At 40.7% G+C, this 27,695-nt stretch overlaps 1 protein-coding gene across 1 annotated transcript in view; it reads right to left on the bottom strand.

Moving 5' to 3' along the window:
* The window catches only part of LOC134341061 (polycomb complex protein BMI-1-like), a 74,814-nt gene that overhangs the window by 3,186 nt on the left and 43,933 nt on the right, over positions 1-27,695 (bottom strand). The window contains exons 6-8 of the mRNA XM_063038809.1: positions 18,478-18,520; positions 4,993-5,091; positions 4,819-4,899 (exon numbers count right to left, since the gene is read on the bottom strand). Coding sequence (XP_062894879.1) covers positions 4,819-4,899; positions 4,993-5,091; positions 18,478-18,520 — 223 coding nt within the window. The remainder of the gene's footprint in view (positions 1-4,818; positions 4,900-4,992; positions 5,092-18,477; positions 18,521-27,695) is intronic.

Here is a 27,695-nt window from a genome sequence, read left to right as displayed (position 1 = left end):
CTGAGATGCAGTTGGTGAGTATGCTCTCAACGGTACAATGGTAAAAGTCCATCAGTATCCTGGGATATAGGTGAGCTTTCCTGATGCTCCACAGGAAATAACAGTGCTGTTGCCCTTTTGATCAGGTTGGAGGAATTCAGGGACCAGCTGAAATCATCGGAAATGTGGACACCAAAGAATCTGAAGCTTGATACATGCTCCACTACAGCTCTGTTGATGTAAATGGGGACATGAATGTGGCTCCTAGCATGCCTGATATCCACAACGATCTCCTTGGTCTTCTGGGTGTTAAGTAACAGGTTGTTATCGGCACACCACGTGGCCAGGTGCTGGACCTCATCCCTGCAGCCCATATGTCATCCCCACTGATCAGGCCAACCACCGTGGTGTCATCTGTGAACTTGATTATGGAGTTAGATCCATGTATAGGAACGCAGTCATAGGTGAAAAGGGAGTACAGAAGAGGGCTCAGCACACAGCCTTGAGGCTTGCTGGTGTTCAGGGTGAGAGTGGAGGAGGAGAGGTTGTCTAACACAGATTGGGGTCTATTAGAAAGTTCAAGGTCCAATTGCAGAGGGATGAGCTGATACCAAGCTGGTGAAGTTTGGTGATCAGCTCGGAGGGGATCACAGTATTGAATGCCGAGCTAAAGTCAATGAACCGCATTCTGACGTAAGAGTTGGGGCTGTCCAGGTGGGTCAGGGGAGAATGAAGTGACATGGAGATGGCGTCCTCTGTTGTCCTGTTGGTGCGATAGGCAAATTGATGGGGGTCCAGGGTAGTGGGCAGACATGATTTCAGATGTGATAGAACCAGTCTCTCAAAGCACTTTGCAATGATGGGGGTGAGTGCAACTGGGCGGAAGTCATTCAGGCCCATGGCAGTGGAATTCTTTGGCACTGGCATGATGGTGGCAACTTTGAAGCTTGTGGGAACAACTGCCTGGGCCAGGGACAGATTGAAAATGTCTGTGAAGACCTAGGTCAACTGCCCCGCACAGACTCTGAGCACATGGCCAAGTATTCCATCCAGACCAGCTACCTTCTGTATATTTACCCTGCTCAGGGTGGTGCATACACACAGCCACACACACATACACACACACACCCCCCCCAACAAACACACACTCACACACACTAACATACATAGAAACACACCAACACACAAAGACATACACACACACACATACCAATGCACATGCACAGTCACCAACTCACATCCACACCTACAAACACACACACACAATACACAAATGCATAAACAGACCAGCAACACACATACACTCAGCAATACAGACACACACACACCAACAGGTACACGCCAAAATACACACTCACACACACCAACACATATACACACACACTGACACACACAAACATACACACACACCAATGCACATACACACTTAACAACTCACACACACACCAGCACACACAGCAACATACACACACTCATCAATACACACACACCAACACGCTCACACACACCAACACCAACACACATACACACATACCAACACACACCAATGTACATACACACTCACCAACTCACACAAACACCCAACACACACCACACCAAAACACACATACACACACCAACTCACACACCAACACATATAGACACACAGCAACACACATACACAAACACACCAGCACACACACCAACACACATACTAACACACATATGCATACACACACACAGTAGGGGCATATAAGAAACTAAGGCACATGGTTGAAAGAAAAATGAAAAGCCATAAGAGTTATATAGGAGAGAAGGGTTAGATTTATCTTAAAGTAGGTTAAAAGGTTGGCAGAATATCATGGGTCTAATTTCACAAATACCTTCTATAAACACACATACATACACACAAACACACATACACAAATGCCACATGTGCATGCACACACATAAGTTGTGGTCACAATTGCCTACCCAGTTGCACTGAAACTTGAGAATTAATTGAAATTTAGATTAGAATCAGCTTTTCACAATAAACTATGTAGGATCAATAAATTCAGCTACGTCAACAATTGACATTATATGTGGAAAGATGAGACCTGCTGAGAGGCAGAGACTGATTGGACAGCACTGGGGTTAATAATTACATTACTAGGATGTTGTTAAGGAGCAGCTGTTCTGTACATGTGGCATACTTAGCATCCCATCTAAACTCAGGTAATTTAGACAAGGCAAGATTTGCATGTTAGTGCCTACAAAATAATTAGAATCTGGTTAAAGGATCTTAGTCTGAAATGTTGACTGTTTATTCATCTCCACAGATACTGCCTGACCTGCTGAGTTCTTCCAGCATTTATAGAATCTCTTGTGTTTCCAAAATATGCAGTGAGGGCACAAAGTAACATAACTGGGTTGGAATAATTTGACAGTGTTGGGTTGACAAATAGGTACCAGCTTTAAAAGGTGAATTCAGGTAAGGCCTGTACCTGTACTTGTTCTGTGGGCCCCCATGCTATTCAACCAGAGAAACAAATATATTCACATGAATCATCATATTACAAATTATATAGGCAATATTTTTTATGCAGGTTAAGTAAATGAACACAGGATTTGAAAGCATGTGACAAAGTTAGCAAATCTGAACTGATCCAACACCTGGGTCCTTGGCTTGGGAACTGGCTCAGATCCTATGTTCACACACACAAAAACAACAATCCTCATATCAGTAGGAACTGTACACCAAGGATTGCAATATCCCTTATTCATGCCTGGCTGAACACCAGAAAGCCTTTTTCCCTGCCTCACAGGTCACCCAAGAATTACCTGAGAACCAAGCCCTGAACAACCTTGAACAGCTGAGACTGCATAGAAGCCAGCCCTCATTACAAAAGGGGTTTACATTGTACAGGGAGTATACAATCATGTTGAATGGTTGCCTTTACGTGAAAATGCTGCATAGTTCTTATTGTTGTAAAAGGATGGGAAAAATATACAGCGTTACACTCTGTCCAGCTGTTTGGTCTGCTTAACCAACAAGGGAATGTGATGCTGAGGGTAGGCCACGCTGCCTAAGGTGCCCACTTCCAAAGGAAATATTAATCAAGGCCCAATCTCCCTGATCAATATAAGAGATCCCAGGCCAGAGAAAAGCTGCAGATGCTGGAAATCCAAGCAACACACACAAAATACTGGAGGAGCTCAATAGGCCAGGCAGAATCAATTGAAAAAAGTACAGTTAACATTTTGGGTGGAGACCGTTCATCAGAATTGGAGAAAACTAGGTAATGATATGAATCTAGAAGATAATAAAGCTAGCAGTAAGGAGCTTCAGAATGAAATTAGGTGAGCCAGAAGCGGCCACGAGAAGGTCTTGGTGGACAGGGTTAAGGAAAACCCCAAGGCTTTCTACAAGTATTTGAAGAGCAAGAGGACCAATGTGAGAGAACAGGACCAATCAAGTGTGACAATGGGGAAATATGTATGGAACTGGAGGAAATAATGGAGGTACTTAATGAATACTTTGCTTCAGTATTCACTGTGGAAAAGGATCTTGGCAATTGCAGGGATAACTTGCAGTGGACTGAGAAGCTTAAGAATGTAAATATTAAGAAAGAGGATGTGCTGGAGCTTTTGGAAGTCATCATGTTAGGTAAGTCACTGGGACCAGATTGATGTACCCTAGGCTACTTTGTGAAGTGAGGGAGGAGATTGCTGAGCCTCTGGCAATGATCTTTGCATTATCAATGAGGATGGGGGTGGTTCTGGAGGATTGGAGGGTTGTGCATGTTGTTCCTTTATTCAAGGAAAGGAAATTATAGACCAGTGATTCTTAGTTCAGTGACTAGAAAGTTGATGGAGAAAATCCTGACAGGCAGGATTTATTTACATTTGGAAAGGCATAATATAATTAGGAATAGTCAGCATGGCTTTGTCAAAGGCAGGTCGTGCCTTACGAGCCTGATTGAACTTCTTGAGGATGTAACTAAGCACATTGATGAAGATAGAGCTGTTAGATGTAATGAATATGAATTTGGACAAGGCAATTGATAAGTTACCCCATGCAAGGCTTAATGAGAAAGTAAGGAGGCATGAGCTCCAAGGGGACATTGCTTTGTGGAGGCCGATGACCAGTGGTATTCCTCAGGGATTTGTTCTGGGACCATTACTCTTTGTGATTTTTATAAATGACCTGGATGAGGAAGTGGAGGGATGAGTTAGTAAATTTGCTGATGGCACAAAGGTTGGGGGTGTTGTGGATAGTATGGAGGGTTGTTAAAGGTTACAATGGGATATTGATTGGATGCAAAACTGGGCTGAGAAGTGGCAGATGGAGTTCAACCCAGATAAGTGAGAAGTGGTTCATTTTGTTAGGTCAAGTATGATGGCAGAATATAGTATTAATGGTAAGACTCTTGGCAGTGTGGAGGATCAGAAGGATCTTGGGGTATGAGTCCATAGGATACTCAAAGCTGCTACACAGGCCATGGAAGAAAGAAAGAGGGGGAGGAGCAATAGAGGTCATGGGCAGGCAAAGAGACAAGGTGAGAGAAGGAAATGGGAAGGGGGACTGGTAGTTCAAGAAATTGCTACACCTGGGACAACTTTAAAGTGTGGTCCAGGACAGAAGCCTCTGGCGAGCTTCTGTCAGTGGTCTATGCCCCAGAAGGGGTGATGGGCTTAAGATAAAGAAATACCTCTCCATACTTGTGCACATGATAGTAAACAACTTCGCCAATTGGTATAAACACACACAGTAAATCAACTGTACATAAAGATGCACATATGAGCATACCCGGAGTCTAAAGTATATCCTGAAGCACAACCATAATATTCTATACCCATAACAAAAGAGTTATTTACCCGTCTCCATGTATAAATATAAGCTATATCCATGAGTGTGTAGTAATCTTTGAGGGGTTCATCTTCATACATAACATCAATCTAGAATCAAGGAAGATAGATTCAATAAAGACAAGATATGGAAAATATATTTCAATTTGATTTGTTCCTTCCCCTGCCCATTGGAAAACTTACTCGAAAATTGCTGGGAATGTCCATTTTATTCCGGAGAAATTTTCCCAAATGCATTACTGTCATTGCGGCAGGACACCGCAGATACCGGACACTGTTAGCCTGCAGTATGCGAAGAGACATAAGATGGGTGAGTCCCTGATGTTAGAGACCTGGGCACCCTGAATTTCACTGGTCTGATAGTTGCAAAAATCAACGAAACGCTATTTGTCTAGTGTCTTTATTGCGCCCTCAAATAAAATGAATGTCAGCCTAAGAAAACATTGAGCAGACAGAAAAATAACCACTTGGTCAGCATGTTCAGTAAGACTTTAGTCTTTAACTACATGTGGCATAAATGAATAAAGATCTCTTTACTTGTGCCTAGCATCTTTCAACCAATTCAGTTGACAGTTGTCAGTCTTTAACGATTTCATAACTTCACTAGTGACACCAGTGACCATGTACTATCCCTACAGTAATTAAAATATGCCTTTCCAGGGCTGAAGCTGAATAATGCATGTGCATTTTGTTGAAAAAAAATGTCGTACATACTATCCAGATCTAATTGTAGTAAAGATGTGATTAGTCTGCAAGCTAAAGCTATTTATTTGAATCTCTCTCTCTTTATAACTCTGAAACTTCAGCTGAACTTATTATACATACTGGAGGCAGCACTTGTAATTAGATTCCGGAGACAAAAGATATTGTGACTAGTTTACAACGTAATTCGTGACAGCAATTATAGTATCATGTTGGGAATTGGCTGAAGTTCTAGACACAGATATTGGAGCAGAATTAGGTCATTCATCCAAACAAGTCTGTTCTGCCATTCCACCATAATTGATTTATTATCCCGCTCAACCCCATTCTCCTGCCTTCTCCCCATAACCTTGACTCATCAAAAACCCATCAACAACTGCTTTAAATATACCCAATGATTGCTTGCTCAGCCATCCATATCAGTGAATTCCACAGATTCACCACCGTGTGGCTAAAAACTAAAATCCTTTTTACCTCTGTTCTAAATGGCCATCCTCCTATATTGAGGTTGTGGTATTTGGTCTCACCCACTATAGGAAATACCCTCACCAACCATTCCATCTAGGCCTTTCAGTTTCAGTTCCAACACCCTCCCACCACGCATCCCACCCTCCAGTCTTCTAAACTCCAGTGAGTACAGGGCCAGAGCTCCTCACACATTACAGCTCATGGTATTACAGAAAAAGTACCAGCATGGATAATGCAATAGCTCATTGGCAAAAGTGTGGTAATAAAGGGAACCTTTTCAGAATGGCTGCTGGTGACCGGTAGTGTTCCACAGGGATCAGTGATGGAATCACTTCTTTTTAAATTATATGTCACTCAAAGCTGCTACGCAGGTTGACTCTATGGTTAAGAAGGCATATGGTGCATTGGTCTTCACCAATCACAGGATTGAGTTTAGGAGCTGAGAGGTAACGTTGCAGCTATATGTTTGACAACTTATTGAATTTTTTGATGGGGTTACTAGGAAAGTTGATGAGGGTAAAGTGGTGGATGTTGTCTATGTGGACTTCAGTAAGGCCTTTGACAAGGTTCCATGTGGAACGTTAGTTAGGAAGGTTCAATCCTTAGGCATTAATATCGAAGTAGTAAAATGGATTCAGCAGGTGCTGGATGGGAGACACCAGAGAGTAGTGGTGGATAACCGTGTGTCACATTAGAGGACGGTGTCTAGCAGTGTGCCTCAGGGATATGTACTGGGTCCAATGTTGTTTGTCATATATATTAATGATCTGGATGATGGGGTGGTAAATTGGATTAGTAAGTATGCAGACGATACTAAGATAGGTGGCGTTGTGAATAATGAAGTAGGTTTTCAAAGCTTGCAGAGAGATTTAGGCCAGTTAGAAGAGTGGGCTGAAAGATGGTAGATGGAGTTTAATGCTGATAAATGTGAGGTGCTACATTTTGGTAGGAGTAATCAAAATAGGACATACAAGGTAAATAATAGGGCATTGAAGAATGCAGTGGAACAGAGGGATGTAGGAATAATGGTGCATAGTTCCCTGAAGGTGGAATCTCATGTGGATAGGGTGGTGAAGAAACGTTTGGTATGCTGCCCTTTATTAATCAGAGCATTGAGTTGGCATGTTATGCTGAAATTGTATAAGGCATTGGTGAGACCAAATTTGGAGTATTGTGTACAGTTCTGGTCACCAATTTATAGGAAAGATGTCAATAAATTTGAGAGAGTACAGAGGAGATTTACTAAAATGTTGCCTGGGTTTCATCTCCTAAATTGCAGAGAAAGGTTGAACAAGTTAGATCTTTATTGTTTGGAGCGTAGAAGGTTGAGGGGGGACTTGACAGAGGTGTTTAAAATTATGAGGGGGATTGATAGTGTTGATGTGGATAGGCTTTTTCCATTGAGAATGGGGGAGATTCAAACAAGAGGACATGAGTTGAGAGTTAAAGGGCAGAAGTTTAGGGGTAACATGAGGGGGAAGTTCTTTACTCAGAGAGTGGTAGCTGTGTGGAACGAGCTTCCAACAGAAGTGGTTGAGGCAGGTTCGATGTTGTCGTTTAAAGTTAAATTGGATAGATATATGGACAGGAAAGAAATGGAGGGTTATGGGCTGAGTGCAGGTCGGTGGGACTAGGTGAGAGTAAGAGTTCGGCATGGACTACATTGGCCGAGATGGCCTGTTTCCGTGCTGTAATTGTTATATGGTTATATACAGGACCTTGGTCAGACCACACTTGGAGTACTGTGCTCAGTTCTGGTCACCTCACTACAGGAAGAACATGGAAACCACAGAAAGGGTGCAGAGGAGATTTACAAGGATGTTGCCTGGATTGGGGAGCATGCCTTATGAGAATAGGTTGAGTGAAATTGGTCTTTTCTCCTTGGAGCAATGGAGGATGAGAGGTGACCAGATAGAGGTGTACAAGATGTTGAGAGGCTTTGATTGTGTGGATAGTCAGAGATTTTCTTCCAGGGCTGAAATGTCTAACACGAGAGGGCACAGTTTTAAGGTGCTTGTTAGCAGGTACAGAGGAGATGTCAGGGGTGAGTTTTTTTACGCAGAAAGTGGTGAGTGCATGGAATGGGCTGCCATTGATGATGGTGGAGGCAGATACGATTACATGGAGCTTAGAAAAATAGAGGGCTGTGGCTAACCCTGGGTAATAGAGACCATAGAAATCATAGAAACTACAGCACAGAAAAAGGCCTTTTGGCCCTTTTTGGCTATGCCGAACCATTTTCTGCCTAGTCCCACTGACCTGCACACGGACCATATCCCTCCATACACCTCCCATCCATGTATCTGTCCAATTTATTCTTAAATGTTAAAAAAGAACCCGCATTTACCACCTCGTCTGGCAGCTCGTTCCATACTCCCACCACTCTCTGTGTGAAGAAGCGCCCCCATGTTCCCTTTAAACTTTTCCGCCCTCACCCTAAATTCATGTCCTCTGGTTTTTTTCTCCCCTTGCCTCAGTGGAAAAAGTCTGCTTGCATTCACTCTATCTATACCCATCATAATTTTATATACCTCTATCAAATCTCCCTTCATTCTTCTATGTTCCAGGGAATAAAGTCCTAACCTATTCAACCTTTCTCTGTAACTGAGTTTCTCAAGTCCTGGCAACATCCTTGTAAACCTTCTCTGCACTCGTTCAACCTTATTTATATCCTTCCTGTAATTTGGTGACCAAAACTGAACACAATACTCCAGATTCGGCCTCACCAATGCCTTATACAACCTCATCATAACATTTCAACTCTTATACTCAATACTTTGATTAATAAAGGCCAGTGTACCAAAAGCTCTCTTTACAACCCTATCTACCTGTGACGTCACTTTTAGGGAATTTTGTATCTGTATTCCCAGATCCCTCTGTTCCACTGCACTCCTCAGTGCCTTACCATTAACCCTGTATGTTCTACGTTGGTTTGTCCTTCCAACGTGCAATACCTCACACTTGTCAGTATTAAACTCCATCTGCCATTTTTTAGCCCATTTTTCCAGCTGGTCCAAGTCCCTCTGCAGGCTCTGAAAACCTTCCTCACGGTCTACTACATCTCCAATCTTTGTATCATCAGCAAACTTGCTGATCCAATTTACCACATTATCATCCAGATCACTGATATAGATGACAAATAACAATGGACCCAGCACTGATCCCTGTGGCACACCACTAGTCACAGGCCTCCACTCAGGGAAGCAATTCTCTACCACCACTCTCTGGTTTCTTCCATTGAGCCAATGTCTAATCCAATTTACCACCTCTCCATGTATACCTAGCGACTGAATTTTCCTAACTAACCTCCCATGCGGGACCTTGTCAAAGGCCTTACTGAAGTCCATGTAGACAATATCCACTGCCTTCCCTTCATCCACTTTCCTGGTAACCTCCCTGAAAAACTCCAATAGATTGGTCAAACATGACCTACCATGCACAAAGCCGTGTTGACTCTCCCTAATAAGTCCCAGCCTATCCAAATGCTTGTAGATTCTGTCTCTTAGTACTCCCTCCAATAACTTACCTACTACCGACGTTAAACTTACTGGCCTATAATTTCCCGGATTGCTTTTCGATGCTTTTTTAAACAACGGAACAACATGAGCCACTCTCCAATCCTCCGGCACCTCACCTGTAGACAGCGACATTTTAAATATTTCTGCCAGGGCCCCTGCAATTTCAACACTAGTCTCCTTCAAGGTCCGAGGGAACACCCTGTCAGGTCCCGGGGATTTATCCACTTTAATATTCCTCAAGACAGCAAGGACCTCCTCCTTTTTGATCTGTACAGTTTCCATGATCTCACTACTTGTTTCCCTTAATTCCATAGACTTCATGCCAGTTTCCTTAGTAAACACAGACGCAAAAAACCTATTTAAGATCTCCCCCATTTCCTTTGGTTCCGCACATAGCCGACCACACATACAAACTCTGCACTCTCAAAATTTCTGCTTTGAAGGCTTCCTACCTACCGATCACATTCATGCCAGAGAACAACCTGTCCTAATCCACGCTTTTTAGATCCTTTCTCATTTCTTCAAATTTGGCCTTCTTCCAGTTAAGAACCTCAACCCTAGGACCAGATCTATCCTTGTCCATGATCAAGTTGAAACTAATGGTGTTATGATCACTGGAACCAAAGTGCTCCCCTACACAGACTTCTGTCACTTGTCCTAACTCGTTTCCTAACAGGAGATCCAATATTGCATCCCCTCTAGTTGGTCTCTCTATGTATTGATTTAGAAAACTTTCCTGAACACATTTTACAAACTCTAAACCATCTAGACCCCTAACAGTATGGGAGTCCCAATCAATATATGGAAAATTAAAATCCCCTACCACCACAACTTTATGTTTCCTGCAGTTGCCTGTTATCTCTCTGCAGATTTGCTCTTCCAAGTCTCCTTGACTATTGGGTGGTCTGTAATACAACCCCACTAATGTGGCCATACCTTTCCTGTTTCTCAGCTCCACCCATAAGGACTTAGTAGACAAGCCCTCTAATCTGTCCTGCCTGAGCACTGCTGTAATATTTTCCCTAACAAGCAATGCTACTCCCCCACCTTTCATTCCTCTGCCTCGATCACATCTGAAACATCGGAACCCTGGAATATTAAGCTGCCAGTCCTGCCCCTCCTGTAGCCAAGTTTCACTAATTGCTATAAGGTCATAATTCCACGCCCTCAGCTCATCCACCTTCCCCGCAATACTCCTAGCATTGAAATATATACACCTCAGAAGATTTTTACCACCACTCACAACCTTTCTATTAGTGGATTTGCTTGAACTTCTAACATCATTTATTTTCACCCCAGCCACACTGTCAGCTCTGGTACTGTGGTTCCCATCCCCCTGCAATTTATAGGGTAAGATATGTTTTGCACAGCTCTGGGGTCCAAAGGGTCTGTATTGTGCTATAAGTTTTCTAGGATTCTGTGTCAATGATGAATAATGGAATTTAGGGCTTTTTGGAACAAGTTTTCAGACAACACGAAGAAAGGTGAAGGGCAGGTAATTTTGAGGAAGCAGCAAAGCTGAAGTAGGACAGACAAATTAGGAGAGTGGGCATAGAAGTGTCAGATGGAACACAGTGTTTCATCATGCACCTTGGTAGAAGGAATAGAACTGTAGATTAATTTCTACACTGGCAGAAAATTCAAAAATGCAATGTGCAAATGGACTGGGAGTCATCATGCAGGATTTCCTAAAAGTTAACTTGCAGGTTGAGTTGATGTTGATGTTGAGGAAGGCAAACGCAATATTACAATTCATTTTGAGAAAACTAGAATATAAAAGCAAAGGTGTAATGCAAAGGGTTTATAAGGCACTGATGAGGTGCCACTTGGACTACTGTGAGCAGTTTTCGGCCTAAGAAAGAATGTGCTGACATAGGAGAGGGATCAGAGGAGATTCATGAGAATGATTTCAAGAATAAAAATGTTATTATGTGAGAAGCATTCTGGGCCTGTGTTCATTGGCATTTAGAGGAATAGGGTGGTGGATCTCATTGTGACCTATCAAGTGTTGAAATGCCTAAACATTGCAAATCTGGAGATGAAGTTATAGTGGAGGAGTTTAGGACTAGAGGGCACCTGAGAATACAATGATGCCCATTTAAAACAGAGATGTAGAGAAATATCTTTTGTCAGAGTGTGGTGAATCTGTGGAATTCGTTGCCACAGATGTCTGCTGAGGCCAATTCATTGGATATATTTAAAGCAGAAGTTGACAGGTTCTGGATTAGTCAGGGTTCGAAAGTTATGGGGAGAAGGCAGGGGGATAGGGTTGAGAGGGACAATAGCAGAGCAGACCCAAGGGACAAATGGCCAAATTCTGCACCTGCCTTATGGATTCAGTAGAAATCCCTGTCACATGTTAGCAGTGTTCACCAATCTGATGCAATAGAAGTACTTAGGGTACATTAATAGAGGTTCTTATCTCACTGCAACAGAGGTACCTGTCTCATGGTAAAAGAGGTGGGTATCACACCACAGTAGAAGTACCTGCCTTACATTGGTGTGGCAGAGGACATTGGTGGGAAGAAAGTACTATGGGGGTGGATCACAGACAGGTTGACTTGAATGCCTCTCAGAATTTAATACCTGTAGCAAATTATAGTTCTGAACTTCCAACTAAATAATTAAAATCTTTGTTTTGGAGACCGCCCCGTCTGGAAATGGAGTAGCAGTAATTCTGTGCTGCTCTTAGTTTTCTTTCTCTGCCCCTAGTTTAAAGTTAGAATTTAAAATTTTTATTTGCTGATTCTTGAGGGGGAACAATACGTCTATGTCTACGAGAAGTGAGATGAATTTATCTGAACCTAGTGATAAAGGAAAGGATAAGGGAAAGGAGAGGTGCAAAAGGAAAGATCTGATGAAATGCCATCATGGGCTCAAGGTATCGTTCAGACACTGAATCCAATTAAGGATCAGAATGGATCAATTAAAGACCAACTGGAAAAGAATAGTAATGAAATGAAGTTATTTCTGGGAAAACTTAAAGAGGCAAACTAAGCAAAAGTTGTCTGAAGCTACAACTCGTTTGGAAAGATATCAAAATAAGATTGTAGACCTGGAAACTAGGTCTTGCCGAAAGAATATACGAATTGTGCTGTAAGAAGGAGCTGAAGATGGAGATTTAACAGCTTACTTTGCTAAGCTTTATCACACTTTATTTCCTACCATTTTATTAAAGGCGCCTGCTATAGAAAGGACACACATGGCGTTTGCTTTGAAATTGAAGGATTCAAGTAAACCAAGATCTGTTCTGGTTTGTCTCATAACTTTAAAATTAAAGATCAAATAATGCAACAGGCAAGGAAACAGAGAGTTTTTAGATTTCTGGAGACTGAGCTCCGTATTTATGAAGATTACCAGAGAGAGGTAATGGAACAAAGATCAAAATTTGCCCTGGTAATGAAACAGGCATATGATAAGAAACTGTTTCCCTCTCTGTGATATCCAACAAGAATTAAAGTTTTTCCTGCTAATTCTCCTGCTCGTACTTTTTTTGATCCAAAAGCTGCACTGGACTTTGTTCAGGCTATACCCACCGCTGTTACTGACGCCGCTACTGAATGAACTATCTGAAAGGTTGTTTGGCTATGTATATATTATTTGCATTTTGGAAAGAAGATTTATGAAGGTCATTTGTATATTTCATTGAGAGACTAATAAAAGAAGATAAGGACATTTGTTCATTATTGCATATCATTGGTTTTCCTTTGGCAAGAAAATATATGGCTCAAGTATGATTGTCTAACTGAGTATCTGAACATTCAACTGAGGAAAGAAGATAAGAGGATTTGTTTCTTTAATCTAATAGCTGGTTTGATTTTTTTGTTTCTTCTTTTAATCAACTAATTGGTAGTTTTTTTTCTACTAATAGGGCTTTGGGAGGGTTTGGGAGGGTTTAATTACTTATGATATTATTAATTAGTATTTTTGAAAATTCAGCTTGGTCAAATACATTATTATTTTTTCTGTTTTATTATAAAATTTTATAATTGAATTTAAAGTTTTTTAAGGGAGTTAATGTTAATCTTAAAGAAAGTGCTGTCTTTTCTCTCTAAGAGATAACATTATTTTGGTTCTTTCTTTATTAGATGATGGAATGTAAATGCTTTCTTTGCTAAGACTTCATCGTCATTTTTACAAGGTCACTCTACTCTTTTTACTAACTGAGGGGAGGGAAAGAAAATACAGACAGAGCGGTCAGTAGCTTTGAACTCTATCATAGATCGCTTGCCTTTTTCTTGGGTTTTCAGGAAGGGCGTGGGATTAGAGTCAGGGCCTTTTTCTCATTGGGTGGTTCTGGAGCATGCGTATTTTCTATCTGGTTGTATTCTTCATCACCGCCATTTTTGATCATCCCATATTGGCATGTGCTCTGCACATGTATAAAGTACAATAAAATTATAGTATGGTATTTAAACAGATTAATATAATAAGTTGGAATGTACGTGATTGGAATCATCCTATTAAACGAAAAAAAGACTTTTAAAATTATTACCCAATTCCAACCTGATACAATTTTTGCTCAAGAGACACATATCAGGGTGGGAGATCAAAATAAATTTTTTGGATGGTGGAACGGTTTGCAATTCCATTCTACTTTTCAGAGTAAAACAAAAGGCGTGTCTATTTTTATTAAATCTAATATATTTATTCAGGACGATATTGAATCAGATTCTAATGGTAGATTTTTAATTGCTAAAGGAGCAATCTGTAACAGAAAAGTTGTTTTGGTTGATTTGTATGGTCCTAACTTAAGATGATCCTTCTTTTTTAAAGAAGGTATTTGCTATACTGCCTGATCTAAATGAATATATGTTGATAATGAGCCGGGATTTTAACTGTTGCTTAAATCCTATGATTGACAACAGCTCAACCAATCAGTGACTTCCAAATCATTCCGTGTCATTTATTAATTCCTTTTTGATTGATTTTGGGTTGATTGATTTGTGGAGGTATCTCCATCCTGATAACAGAGAATATTCTTTCTTCTCATGTTTATAAAAAATATTTGAGGATTGATTATATTATGATCGATCCCTGCTTCTTGCCTAGTGTTAAAAATTGTGAATATGACGCTATTGGTATATCTGATCACATGCCTCTGAGTTTGTCTTTTGAATTTGATGATGTCACTCTTGCCTGCCCACCTTGGCGCATGTCTCAGACATTATTGCAAAACTCTGACTTTGTCACTTTCATTGAAACCCAGATAAAAGATTTTTTTTCTTTTTAATTATATAGGGAGTACTTCTAAATTAATTATATGGGATACATTTAAAGCAATTTTATGTGGTCAGGTTATTTCTTATTCAGCTAAACTTAAAAAACATATAAAGCAGAATTAGATAGAATTTCAGAACAAATTAAAGATTTAGTTAATATCTATGCAATTTCCCCCAGTATTGATTTATATAAACAAAGGGTGGAACTTCAATCACGATATAACCTGTTATTAACTCATCCCACTGAAGGCTATTTGCTTAAGTGAAAGAGCTAATTTTATATGTTTGGAGATAAAAATAATGAACTGCTCACACCTCAGTTAAAAATGGCTGCAGTCAAAAGGCAAATCTTGAAAATTCGTAGGAAAGATAGTACCTTGGCTCACGAATATGAAGAAATTAATAAGATTTTACAAGATTTTTATACTGAACTTTATAAATCTCAATGTCCATTAGATTCCTCTGAAATGAATGCTTTTTTATGAAAGATTGCTTTTCCTGAAATCTCGGCTGAGGATCAAAATACTCTTGATGCTCAAATCACTGAAGCCAAAATTCATAAAGCAATCTGGTAAGTCTCTGCGACTTGATGGTTATCCTGTAGAATTTTATAAAAAATTTGGGAAGTTGCTTTCTCGGTATATGTTGGAAATGTTTAAGGATTCTTTTCTGAAAGGTGACTTACTCTCTACTTTTTATGAGGCCTCTATTTCTTTAATTCTTAAAAAAAAAGATAAAGATCCCACTGACTGTGCTTCATATGGACCTATTTCATTACTGAATGTCGATGCTAAGATTCTGTCAAAGATAATGGCCAATTGGTTGGAGAATATTTTGGTAAAATTATTTTAAAAGATCAAACAGGCTTTATAAGAGTCACTATTCTTTTCCAAATGTTCGGAGACTATTTAACATTATATATTCATCCTCTTTTAAAACTCCACAATGTGTTGTATCTTTGGATGCTGAAAAAGTGTTAGATTGAGCCGAATGGAAATATTTATTTAATGTTTTAGAGAAATTTGGCTTGGTGCTAATTTTATTAATTGGAATAAAATGATATATAAAGCTCCTATTGCTACTGTTGTCACTAACAATTGTAGGTCTCCTTTTTTTCAGCTTTCATGGGGGACAAGGCAAGGCTGTCCATTAAGTCCTTTGTTATTTAATTTAATACTAGAACCCCCTGTTATTCCTCTTCGTGAGGCTAAAAATATCTATGGGATTTTTGTGAATGAGACCATGCTCAAGATCTCTCTTTATGCCAACGATTTATTGTTTTATATATCTAATCCTGATGAATCTATTCCTGGCTTGCTAAAATTATTCAATGAATTTGGAGATTTTTCAGGATATAAAATAAATTTCAGTAAAAGTGAATTGTTTCCTTTAAATGATTCTGTCTCTATACTCCTTTTAAAGTCACAGATTCTTTTAGATATTTAAGTATTATAATTACTAAGAAATATAAGGAGCTTTATAAAGCCAACTTTGTTCCTTTAGTAGACTCTATGAAGTAGATGGAGTCCACTTACATTTTCACTTGTTGCTCATATTCATATAGTTAAAATGATGATTTTGCCAAAATTTTTATATTTATTTCAGAATATCCCCTTTTTTTGACTAGGAAGTTTTTTGATCAGATTGATTCTATTATTTTATCTTTTATTTGGAATAATAAAAGACCAAGAATTAGTAAATGTCACTTACAAAAATTGAAAAAGGATGGAGGTCTTGCTTTGCCTAATCTAAGAATGTATTATGGGCTGTCAATGTGCGGTACATGTCCTTTGGGTTATATTGGGTTGATAAGAGTGATCGGCCAATTTGGGTAGACCTGGAACTGAAAGTTGTAAAATAGTTTTATTTAACCTTGTTAAAGGGAGCAGCTTTACCTATACAATTAGCTAAAGTTGCTAATTTAAAACTATATTCTGTGATTAAGTATTCTTTACAAATTTTTCTCCAGTTCCACAGTTTTTTTAATCTTAAAAAATATAAACTTTGTCATTTAATTTATTGAAATTACTTTTTTAAGCCTTCTTTGAGTGATCCAATTTTTTTTCTTTGGAAAAATAAAGGCATTAATTCTTTTATGGATTTATTTAAAGAAGATAGATTGATGTCTTTTGAACGATTAATTGATAAATATTCTCTTTCACACTCATACTTCCTGCAATATCTTCAAGTTAGACATTTTTTGCAAAAATATTTAAGTAATTTTCCTTACGTATTGGAGGCTGACCTGTAGATATTATTATGAGTATGAACCCTTGATTGAAGAATTTATTGGAAGATTTTACGATTTATTATTACAATGGGATAAGCCTCCTTTATCTAAGATTAAACGGGTTTTGGAAAAGCAACTCAATTTGACTTTATGATGGAGGATTGGACGTGGATTTTGAAGTTGGTTAACTCTTCTTCAATTTGTGCTAGCCATTCACTGATTCAATTTTAAGTTGTACATCATTATCATTTGACGAAGGAGAGACTTTCTAAAATATTTTCTAATGTTGATAGTTATTGTGATAGATGTAAAACTGAGATAGCTACACTGACACGTGGCCAAGTGATTAAGTGACTAGAGATCTGAAGGTCATGAGTTCGAGCCCCAGCCGAGGCAGTGTGTTGTGTCCTTCAGCAAGGCACTTAATCACACAGTGCTCTGCGACGACACTGGTGCCAAGCTGTATGGTCCTAATGCCCTTCCCTCGGACAACATCGGTATCGTTGAGAGGGGAGACATTGCAGCATGGGCAACTGCCGGTCTTCCATACAACCTTGCCCAGGCCTGCGCCCAGGAGAGTGAAGACTTTCCAGGTGCAGATCCATGGTCTCGCAAGACTAACGGATGCCTAAGACTACACTGACACATATGTTTTAGTCTTGTTCTATATTGGAATACTTCTGGAAGTCAGTTTTTTCAACAATTTCTAAAGCACTTAAAATTAATCTACAACCTAATAAATTAACTGTGCTTTTTGGAATAATTCCTCAAAATATTCATGGTATTCTGTGTCTGACCAACATGTTATTGCATTTGTTACACTGATAGCTAGGAGGGCCATTTTGTTGAAATGGAAGGATACATCAGCTCACACGTTGTCACAATGATTCTCTCAAGTGATGCTATGTCTCAGTTTGGAGAAAATTAGAAGTCAAACCTTTGAATCTTTATTTGATTTTGAGAAAAGATGGGGCTCATTTGCTCGTTATTATCATTTGAGCTAATTGATAGCTTCTTTCCATGATCTAATTGTAAATTTTTTGGTATATTTTCTTTTCTTGCTCATGGTTTGTTGTTTATTTTTAGAAGCTTTTTGTATGACGCATGGCCCCGGGCTTGTACATCTAATGGGGTTCCCACTCCTCACTTTTTCTGCTTAGTAGGTTTTTTTTGTTATCATAATTTTTTTTCAATCTTTAAGATAATGTCTTTTTTGAGACATTGTAAGTGTTGTTAGTTCAATGTACTCATGTTATTTCTTTTGTATAATATAACAATAAAAAGATTTGAAAAGAAAATCTTTGTTTCCTAGTCAATGGCACTACTAAGAAGAAATGAATTAATGAATTTTTTCTTTATTTTTTACTTACTATTGGATAGATGGATTATTAATAATCTGAGGCTTTGATCACTGTAATTTAAAAACTGAGCTAAAGCTTTCTTGTCAACCAAACTGATAGTACTCTAACACTTTAGTAAAATAGGAGTTAAATTAACAGTTAAGGCAAAAATCTCATAGGGGACTCACTTTGTCTGTTTCATCAGTCTGTGGGACCTCTTTCTTTTCTGGTCTAGAACAAACAATTTGGAACATTTTCAATCAACACGTTTTTCAACAAAACTTCGAAAACACTGTTATGGATGATGAAACATTCAAACAGCAAAGTTCAAAATAAACTATCAAACAACATATACATCACCAGATACTTCCTTGAGATTAATTTTGTTACAGACATTGAAATATACCAGAAAAAATTGAAAGAAGAACTGCACACAAACACTAATAAATATGATGATGATGATGGCTGGATTTTGTAAAGATCAAGGAGGAATATTTCTATCGCTTAGGACTTTTCTTTCCACCTGGAAGGTTTATAGTGAGAATCAGTGCTTGTGGACCAATTCCACTCTTTAAGCTGGGGAACATTCCACAATGGCACAGTGATATGTGACAAATATGGCAACTGCAAGACTTTAAGTTGAGTATCAGAGTTTTCATTCTCCCAGAGAGTCAGCCTGGGTTTGAAATTGGAGTTGTCCTCCTAGGCTAGCTGCCAGCCAAGGCTGATGAGCCCAGCCTGCCCACCCAGTTATATGACCAGACACTTGGTCATGCTATGACATAGCCAAATCAGTAAGAACAGGGACAGTAGTGTGGGAAAAGCCATATGGAAGTGATGTCCTGAATGGCAAGCCTAACAGTGGTTCTGCCGCAATCATTGCACCTGGAAAGTAGAGTCAATGAAACATGATTCACAATTTTTTAAGTAAACAGGACACGCAACTCAGGACTCACCTGTGCCCCTTAACAAACAACCGATATGTAAAAGACCAACAGTGCAATATTAATTAGCTCTTTCATCAATACATAAACATCTAGTGGCTAGCTGCTCCTGAGATTATTTATTTATTTGAGACACTGTGTGGGTTCAGTGCCTGGTGTTTGTATATTCTCACCATGACTGGATGGGTTTCTTCTAGGTGCTGTGATTCATTACACTTCTCAAAGAAATATTGGTTAGTAAGTTGATTGGTTACATCAGTGTAATTGGGCTGTGTGGGCTTGTTACACTGAAAACATCTGTAACCATGTTGTATCTTTAAATAAAAAGTTAAAGTATGAACATTTAAAGCATTTAATAGAAATGTTAGTGTATTTTAGTAATCATTTTAAAACAGAAACTACTGATTGCTGAAAATACTGTACAGGATGGGTAGCACCTACCAATTTACATAACTTCATATTTTCATTGGACATAGTGGGATGGAATCTGGGTCACAAGGTAGCTTAGATGTTAGTATAAGGCTTTACAGCACTAGCTTTAAGACCAGGGTCAATTCCCACTACTGTCTATAAGGAGTTTGTACATTCCTCCCATGACCAGGTGCTCCAGCTACTTTGGTATCCTCCCACATTCTAAAGATGCATGGGTTAGGGTTAGTAAGTTGAGAACATGATACCTTAATGTCCACACCACCTGGTTACCCCAACACATTGTTTATTTTGGTCATTTCATTGTATGTTACAATGAACATGTGACAAAAGCTAATCTAATCTATGCTAGGTTTTACAGCAATCGCATTATCTCATTTATTTGCTTGCAACAGATCCCACATTACAAAATAACATAATGGTGAAATGGCACACTTTGGAATGTGGGAAGAATTATGGGTCTTAGGGGAAAGCAGATTAAACCACAGGTCCCAAAAAAGTCCAGTTTTCTAAATCTATAAATACCAAAATTCCTGTGGAGGAGCTGGAAAGTTCATCAAGGAGAAGGTACAGAGCTTGAAGATGCATTTTTCAACATTCTAGGACACTTTCTTCCCAATTGCCTTCAGGTTTCAGAATGGTTGATGAACACTACCTCACTGTTAGTTCATAAACTATAGAAGCAGAATTAAGCCATTTGGCCCATTGTGTCTACTTTGCCAGTTCATCATGGGTGATCAAATTTTCCTCTCAGCCCCAGTCTGCAGCTTATACCAGTAGCCAATCATGCCCAGAATCTATCAACTTGTGCCTTAGATATACGTAAAAAATTGACTTCCACAGCTTCCTGTGGCAATGAATTCCACGGATGCAAAACTCTCTGTCTAAAGAAATTCCTCTTCATCTCCATTCTAAAAGAGTACCCCTCCATCCTGAGCTGTGTTAGGGTCTTTGAATCTCCATCCATAGGAAACATCTTCTCCAGAACCACTCTATCAGAATATAGGGGCATCCTTTTAGAATTGAGATGAGAAAGAATTTCTTTAGCCAGAGAATGCTGCAGTTGTGAAATTCTTGATTGTGTACTGCACTCCACTGCAGGTGTAAGCAACAGATTGCACTGATGTTAAACCTAATTCTGATTCTGAGCACATGGGTTTCATCAAGACCAAAGACATAAAGGGGTAGAAGGGTGGGTTGGCAAGTTTGCAGACGACACAAAAGTTGGTGGTGTTGTAGATAGTGTAGAGGATTGTCAAAGATTGCAGAGAGACATTGATAGGATGCAGAAGTGGGCTGAGAAGTGGCAGATGGAGTTCTACCCGGAGAAGTGTGAGGTGGTACACTTTGGAAGGACAAACTCCAAGGCAGAGTACAAAGTAAACGGCAAGATACTTGGTAGTGTGGAGGAGCAGAGGGATCTGGGGGTACATGTCCACAGATCCCTGAAAGTTGCCTCACAGGTGGATAGGGTAGTTAAGAAAGCTTATGGGGTGTTAGCTTTCATAAGTCGAGGGATAGAGTTTAAGAGTCGCTATGTAATGATGCAGCTCTATAAAACTCTGGTTAGGCCACACTTGGAGTATTGTGTCCAGTTCTGGCCAACTCACTATAGGAAGAATGTGGAAGCATTGGAAGGGGTACAGAGGAGATTTAACAGGATGCTGCCTGGTTTAGAAAGTATGCATTGTGATCAGAGATTAAGGGAGCTAGGGCTTTACTCTTTGGAGAGAAGGAGGATGAAAGGAGACATGATAGAGGTGTACAAAATAATAAGAGGAATAGATAGAGTGGATAGCCAGCACCTCTTCCCCAGGGCACCACCGCTCAATACAAGAGGACATGGCTTTAAGGTAAGGGGTGGGAAGTTCAAGGGGGTTATTAGAGGAAGGTTTTTTTACTCAGAGAGTGGTTGGTGCGTGGAATGCACTGCCTGAGTCAGTGGTGGAGGCAGATACACTAGTGAAGTTTAGGAGACTACTAGACAGGTATATGGAGGAATCTAAGGTGGGGGCTTATATGGGAGGCAGGGTTTGAGGGTCGGCACAACATTGTGGGCTGAAGGGCCTGTACTGTGCTGTACTATTCTATGCTCTATGTTCTAATAGGTTAATTGGGTGTTGCAGGCTCATTAGGTTGATTATAGCTCAGCATTCAACACCATAATCCCCTCAGCGGTAATCTTATAAAAATGTAATTTATACTATATTTTATGTATTACAATCTACTGCTGCCACAAAACAACAAATTTCATGACATGTGTCTCTGATAATAAAACTGATTCTGATTCTGAAGATCTCTCCACTCTATTGTCCTGTAACAACATTTTGGCCTTTAGCCCAAACAGAGCTTCTCATGTTGCTGGCAGTTAGATCTTTTTGTTTGTAAGTTCCAAGGCTGCCCAATCCTTAATACTCGTCAAACAGGTGGTGAAATACAGAAGGATATCGGAAGGTCAAAAGGATGCTACAACGATTCAGCTTCTGGCTTTTTAATATGTTATGATGAAAGGTGTTCTTATACAAACATTACACCCAATATAAGATACAGCAAATGAGTAGAATTGTTGCATTAATGTAAGAATGAAAGGAAAATGGAAATACTGTATAATCCATATCATCACTGTTAGGGCAAAATGACCCTGATGGGAGTTATCTACAGGCCCCCAACAGATGTCTGGATATAGGGTGCAATTTAAATCAAGAGTTAAAATTCTTCTATAGTTGTCATGTGGGATTTCAACATGCAGGTAGACTGGGAAAATTAGGTTGGTACTGGACCCCAAGAAAGGGAGTTTGTGGAATGCCTCAGAGATGGATTCTTAGAGCTGCTTGTATTAGAGCCTACCAGGGAGAAGGCAATTCTGGATTTAATGTTGCGTAATGAGCCAGATTTGATAAGGGAACTCGAGGTAAAGGAGCCATTAGGAGGTAGTGACCATAATATAAGTTTTAATCTACAATTTGAGAGGGAGAAAGGAAGATCAGAAGTGTTGGTATTACAGTTGAACAAAGGGGACTATGGACCCATGAGGGAGAAGCTGACCAAAGTTGACTGGAAGGATACCCTAGCAGAGATGACAGTGGAACAACAACGGCAGGTATTTCTGGGAATAATACAGAAGGTGCAGGATCAGTTCTTTCCAAAGAGGAAGAAAGATTCTAAGGGGAGTAAGGGGCGACCGCGGATGACAAGGGGAGTCAAGAACAGTATAAAAATAAAAGACAGGAAGCATAACATAGCAAGGATGAGTGTGAAGCCAGGGGATTGGGAGACTTTTAAGGAGCAACAGAAGATAACTAAAAAGGCAATACGGGGGTAAAAGATGAGGTATGAAGGTAAGGTAGCCAAGAATACAAAGGAGGATAGTAAAAGCTTCTTTAGGTATGTGATGAGGAAAAAAATTAGCTATGAACAAAGTTGGGCCCTTGAAGACAGAAACTGGTGAAATTATTATGGGGAACAAGGAAATGGCAGACGAGTATACAGTCTTCACTAGGGAAGACACAATCAATCTCCCAGATGTTATAGTGGCCAGAGGACTTAGGGTAACGGTGGAAATGAATGAAATTTGCATCACGCAGAAAATGGTGTTGGGTAAACTGATGGGACCACAGGCTGATAAATCCCTAGAGCCTAATGGTCTGCATCCCAGGGTACTTAAGGAGGTGGCTCTAGAAATCGTGGATGCATTGGTAATAATTTTTCAATGTTCTATAGATTCAGGATCAGTTCCTGTGGATTGGAGGGTAGCTAATGTTATCCCACTTTTTAAGAAAGGAGGGAGAGAGAAAACAGGCAATTATAGACCAGTTAGTCTGACATCAGTGGTGGGGAAGATGCTGGAATCAATTATAAAAGATCAAATAGTAGTGGCAGGATTGGTCCAAGTCAGCATGGATTTATGAAGAGGAAATTATGTTTGACTAATCTTCTGGAATTTTTTGAGAATGTAACTATAAAAACATGGACATGGGAAAGCCAGTGGATGTAGTGTGCCTGGACTTTCAGAAAGCCTTTGATAAGGTCCCACATAGGAGGTTAGAGTGCCAAATTAGAGCAAATGCTATTGGGGGTAGGGGGCTGACATGGATAGAAAATTGGTTGGCAGATAGGAAACAAAGAGTAGGGATTAATGGGTCCTTTTCAGAATGGCAGGCAGTGACTAATGGGGTACTGCAAGGCTCGTTGCTGGGACCATAGCTATTTACAATATACATTAATGATTTAGATGAAGGGATTAAAAGTACCAGTAGCAGATTGGCAGATGACACAAAGCTGGGTGGCAGTGTGAAATGTGAGGAGGACGTTACGAGAATGCAGGGTGACTTGGACAGTTGGGTGAGTGGGCAGATCCATGGCAGATACAGTTTAATGTGGATAAATGTGAGGTTATCCACCTTGGTGGCAAGAACAGGAAGGCAGATTACTATCTGAATGGTGTCACTGAAAGTAAGCACGCAGGTACAGCAGGCAGTAAAGAAAGCTAATGGCATGTTGGCCTTCATAACAAGGGGAGTTGAGTATAGGAGCAAAGAGGTCCTTCTGCAGTTGTACAGGGCCCTGGTGAGACCACACCTGGCATATTGTGTACAGTTTTGGTTTCCAAATTTGAAGAAGGACATTCTAGCTATTGAGGGAGTGCAGCGTAGGTTCACGAGGTTAATTCCTGGGATGGCGGGACTGTCATATGTTGAAAGATTGGAGTGACTGGAGTTGTATACACTGGAATATGAAGGATGAGAGGGGAGCTGATTGAAACATATAAGATTGTCAAGGGAATGGACACGCTAGATGCAGGAAACATGTTCCGTATTTTGGGGGAGGCCAGAACCAGTTTAAGAATAAGGGGTAGATGATGATTTAGAACAGAGTTGAGAAGGTGTAGGGACAGGTGTAGCACTTGCGCTTACAGGGATAAGTGCCAGTTGGGAGATCCACGGGGAGGGACGTGTGGACCAGGGAGTTGCGGAGGGACCGATCCCTGCAGAAGGCGGAGAGGGGTGGAGAGGGAAAGATGTGCTTAGTGGTGGGGTCCTGTTGAAGGTGGCGGAAGTTGCAGAGGATCATGTATTGGATCCGGAGGCTGATGGGGTGGTAGGTGAGGACAAGGGGAACTCTGTCCCTGTTGTGGGGGCGGGAGGATGGGGTGAGGGCCGAAGTGTGGGAAATGGAGGGATCCCGGTGAGGGCATCATTGATGACAGCAGAATAGAAACCACGATCCTTAAAGAGGACATTTGTGATGTCCTGGATGTCCTGGAAAGGAAAACCTCATCCTCGGAGCAGATGCGGCGGAGACAGAGGAACTGGGAATAGGGAATGGCATTTTTGCATGTGGCAGGGTGGGAAGAGGTATAGTTGAGGTAGTTATGAGAGTCAGTGGGCTTGTAGAAGATGTCAGTGAACAGTCTGTCTCCAGAGATGGAGACTGAGAGATCGAGAAAGGGGAGAGAAGTGTCCGAGATAGACCAAGTGAATTTGAGGGCCGGGTGGAAGTTTGAAGTAAAGTCGATGAAATTGACGAGCTCAGCATGGGTGAGCAGCATCAATGCAGTCATGAATGTACCAAAGGAAAAGTTGGGGAGCAGTATCAGAATAGGTTTGAAGCACAGACTGTTCCACATAACCAATGAAGAGGCAGGCGTAGCTAGGTCCCATCTGAGTTCCCATAGCTCCACCCTTAGTCTGAAGAAAGTGGGACGAGCCAGAAGAGAAGTTATTGAGTGTGAGATCCAGTTCCACCAACTGGAGGAGGGTAGTGGTGGTGGGGACCTGGTGAGGTCTAGTATCCAGAAAGTACTGGAGGGCTTTGAGGCTTTCTTGATGGGGAATGGAGGTGTATAAGGATTGGATATCCATAGTGAAAATGAAGTGGTAGGGACCAGGGAACTGGAAGTTACTGAAGAGGTGGAGGGCATGGGATGTATCCCAGATGTAGGTAGGTGAACTATGGGTGACAAAATGGAGTCCAGGTAGGCAGATACAAGTTTGGTGGGACAGGAGCAGGTGGAAACTTTGGGTCTACCGGGACAGTCAGGCTTGTGGATCTTGGGGAGGAGGTAAAACCAAGCGGTATGGGGTGTGGGAATTATGAGTTTAGCGGCTGAGGATGGAAGGTCTCCGGAGTTGATAATGGCGGTGATGGTACGGGAGACAATGGTTTGATGTTTTTTGGTGGGGTCCTGCTCCAGGTGTAAGTAAGAGGAGGTGTCAGAGAGCTGCCGTTTGGCCTCAGTGAGGTAGAGGTCCGTCCGCCAGACTACTACAGCACCACCTTTGTCTGTGGGTTTGATGGTGAGGTTGGGATTAGTGCGGAGAGAGTGGAGGGCAGTGCGTTCAGAGGGAGCAAGGTTGGAACAGCAGAAACGTTAACTGATCTTTTCCACGGATGCTGCCCAACCTGCTGAGTTCTTCCAGCATGTTGTGAGTGTTGCTTTGACCACAGCATCTGCAGAATATTTTGTGTTTATGGTAGATGGTAGGACATTGAAGAATGCTCTAGAACAGAGGGATCTAGGAATAACGGTGCATAAGTCCCTGAAGGTGGAATCTCATGTGGATAGGGTGGTGAAGAAAGCTTTTGGTATGTTGGCCTTTATTAATCAAGAGCATTGAGTATAGGAGTTGGGATGTAATGTTGAAATTGTGTAAGGCATTGGTGAGGCCAAATTTGGAGTATTGTGTACAGTTCTGGTCACCGAATTGTAGGAAAGATGTCAATAAATTTGAAGGAGTACAGAGGAGATTTGCTAAAGTGTTGTTTGGGTTTCATCTCCTAAGTTACAGAGAAAGGCTGAACAAGTTAGGTCTTTAATCTTTGAAGCATAGAAGGTTGAGGGGGTCTTGATAGAGGTGTTTAAAATTATGAGGGGGATTGATAGATTTGACGTGGATAGGCTTTTTCCACTGAGAATGGGGGAGATTCGAACAAGAGGACATGAGTTGAGAGTTAAAGGGCAAAAGTTTAGGAGTAACATGAAGGGGAACTTCTTTACTCCGAGAGTGGTAGCTGTGTGGAACGAACTTCCAGCAGAAGTGGTTGAGGCAGGTTCGATGTTGTCTTTTAAAGTTAAATTGGATAGATATATGGACAGGAATGGAATGGAGGGTTATGGGCTGAATTCAGGTCAGTGGGACTAGGGGAGAGTAAGAGTTCGGCACGGACTAGAAGGGCCGAGATGGTCTGTTTCCGTGCTGTAATTCTTAGATGGTTATATGGTTATAAGGTGCAGGATCAGTTCATTCCAAAGAGGAAGAAAGATTCTAAGGGGAGTAAGGAGTGACCACGGATGACAGAGGAAGTCAAGGACAGTATAAAAATAAAAGGGAGGAAGTATAACATAGCAGGGATGAGCAGGAAGCCAGAGGATTGGGAGACTTTTAAAGAGCAACAGAAGATAACTAAAAAGGCAATACAAGGGGAAAAGATGAGGTACAAAGGTAAGCGAGCCAAGAATATAAAGGAGGATAGTAAAAGCTTCTTTAGGTATGTCAAGAGGAAAAAATTAGTTAAGACTAAAGTTGGGCCCTTGAAGACAGAAACAGGTGAAATTATTATGGGGAACAAGGAAATGGCAGAAGAGCTGAACCGGTCTTCACTAGGGAAGACACAAATTATCTCCCAGATGTAATAGTGGCCAGAGGACCTAGGGTAACGGAGGAACTGAAGGAAATTCGCATTAGGCAGAAAATGGTGTTGGGTAAACTGATGGGACTGAAGGCTGAAAAATCCCCAGGGCCTGATGGTCTGCACCCCAGGGTACTTAAGAAGATGGCTCTAGAAATCGTGGACGCATTGGTAATCATTTTCCAATATTCTATAGATTCAGGATCAGTTCCTGTGGATTGGAAGGTAGCTAATGTTATCCCACTTTTTAAGAAAGGAGGGAGAAAGAAAACAGGCAATTATAGACCAGTTAGTCTGACATCAGTGGTGGGGAATCAATTATAAAAGATGTAATAGCAGCATATTTGGATAGCAGTAGCAGGATAGGTCCAAGTCAGCATGGATTTACGAAGGGGAAATCATGC

This window comes from Mobula hypostoma, chromosome Y (genome assembly GCF_963921235.1).
Source record: "Mobula hypostoma chromosome Y, sMobHyp1.1, whole genome shotgun sequence".
Taxonomy (NCBI): Eukaryota; Metazoa; Chordata; class Chondrichthyes; order Myliobatiformes; family Myliobatidae; genus Mobula; species Mobula hypostoma.
Note: the sequence above shows the minus strand (reverse complement) of the source record. Positions and strands in the feature narration are given on the sequence as shown.